Source organism: Harmonia axyridis, chromosome 1 (genome assembly GCF_914767665.1).
Source record: "Harmonia axyridis chromosome 1, icHarAxyr1.1, whole genome shotgun sequence".
In the NCBI taxonomy this organism is placed as follows: domain Eukaryota; kingdom Metazoa; phylum Arthropoda; class Insecta; order Coleoptera; family Coccinellidae; genus Harmonia; species Harmonia axyridis.
Window position 1 is genome coordinate 35,630,281 of NC_059501.1, and position 1,505 is coordinate 35,631,785.

General features: G+C 31.0%; 1 protein-coding gene across 1 annotated transcript; it reads left to right on the forward strand.

Annotated features, from left to right (window-relative positions):
• Window positions 1-449: 449 nt before the first annotated feature.
• On the forward strand, window positions 450-1,222 carry LOC123670619 (ribonuclease kappa). Its single transcript, XM_045604137.1, has 3 exons — window positions 450-638; window positions 691-816; window positions 867-1,222. The coding sequence occupies exons 1-3, from the start codon at window positions 570-572 to the stop codon at window positions 966-968; spliced, it is 297 nt and encodes a 98-aa protein (XP_045460093.1). The 5' UTR covers window positions 450-569; the 3' UTR covers window positions 969-1,222.
• Window positions 1,223-1,505: the final 283 nt, after the last annotated feature.

Genomic DNA, 1,505 nt, shown 5'->3' on the forward strand with positions numbered 1-1,505 from the left:
TGATAACTCTAATTGCGGTGTTATCTGATAATGTTTGGGATGTTATGTAAAATACTATTAAATAAACACTCTGAAACAATAGATTGGTTCATTTCCAGATAGTGGATTGTTTTAATCAACTCCTGCGAAAATCACGTGTTTAAAAAAAAAATTAATTCTCTTTACTCAGAGGGGCAGCAAATAGTGTTTGGCCTAGGGTAGGAAATGAGTCTAATCCGGCCCTGCCTTGAATATTTAATTTTCCATCACCAATTCCCACTTGGTTTAATTATCTGTTGTTAAACACTTGCGATAAAGAATCTATATAAACAATAAAGATCCCAAGTTAAATTTGAAAGAAACGGCTTCGACAACCATTTTGAATGAGAAAAATTATTTTGCTCTGTGGAAGTTGTTTGCTCACAGAAACTATTTTGGTCATATGATTGATATATAAACGTCAAGTATGAAGTATGTCAACTTGATATCCTTCAAAAAGAAATAGAGCTAAGTTGAAGTAAGGATTTATTTATCACATGATAAGTTATTGAAGGAGTGTAGGTTGAGCAGTATTCTTGAAACATTCCAAAATGCCCATTTGTGGACCAAAATTGTCGATATGTGGTATAATTCTAAGCATTTGGGGAATTATCCAATTGGTAAGAAAGTTATACTGAAGTTATAATTTGTTTCTGAAAAAATATGTTCAAGGGTCTCATGGGAATATTCTATTTCTTTGGAGCAGTAGCTCTTTCTGAAGATCTTCCAGAAGTAGAATTTGATCCAGAACACGGCTTGAAAGATTTTTATTCCAAAATTGATGCAGGATATACACAAGTAAATAGTTTAATTATGTTTTTATATTTTCTAAATGATTTTTCTTTCAGAATGCTTACAATTGTTGGATAGCTGCTTTGTTATACCTGGCTACGTTAGTATTTTCAGCGCAACAATTTTGGGCCAATAACCGTTCTTCATTAAGTGTTTGAAATGTTTCATTTGGTTTTTCTCAAAAACTTGAAATATTCAATTAAAAACAAATATTGTGTAAATATTCATTTCATAGGTTTTGTAGATTAGCTGAAATTTCAATCAATAGGATTCATTGAGTTCTAGTTGTAAATGTCTTGTTTCAATATAAGTTTGTTACTATTATTCACACTAGTTATCTCAATCTCGAAATAAATAGTGGAGTTTGAGATATGATTATGATTTATGTTCATTATACAGATGTCTAAATCAATGTGTATATTTATTTAGTACTGACAATTTCCAAATAATGATATTCACCAAGTATTACTGGAAATTCAATTAATTTTAACATACTATTTATATACAGGGTTAGCCAATTGTGCTCGAACGGTCGATAACTCTTGGGAATTTTGTGTCAGGAGAATGATTCATTTTTTGACAGTGTCGACACATTACTCAGTGCATAAGCTTAAATTGTTTTTGACTCTACCGGCTGGTCAGAAAGTAGTGAAACATGATAACATCCTGTTTTTTCCAAATGAGAATGCCTAATT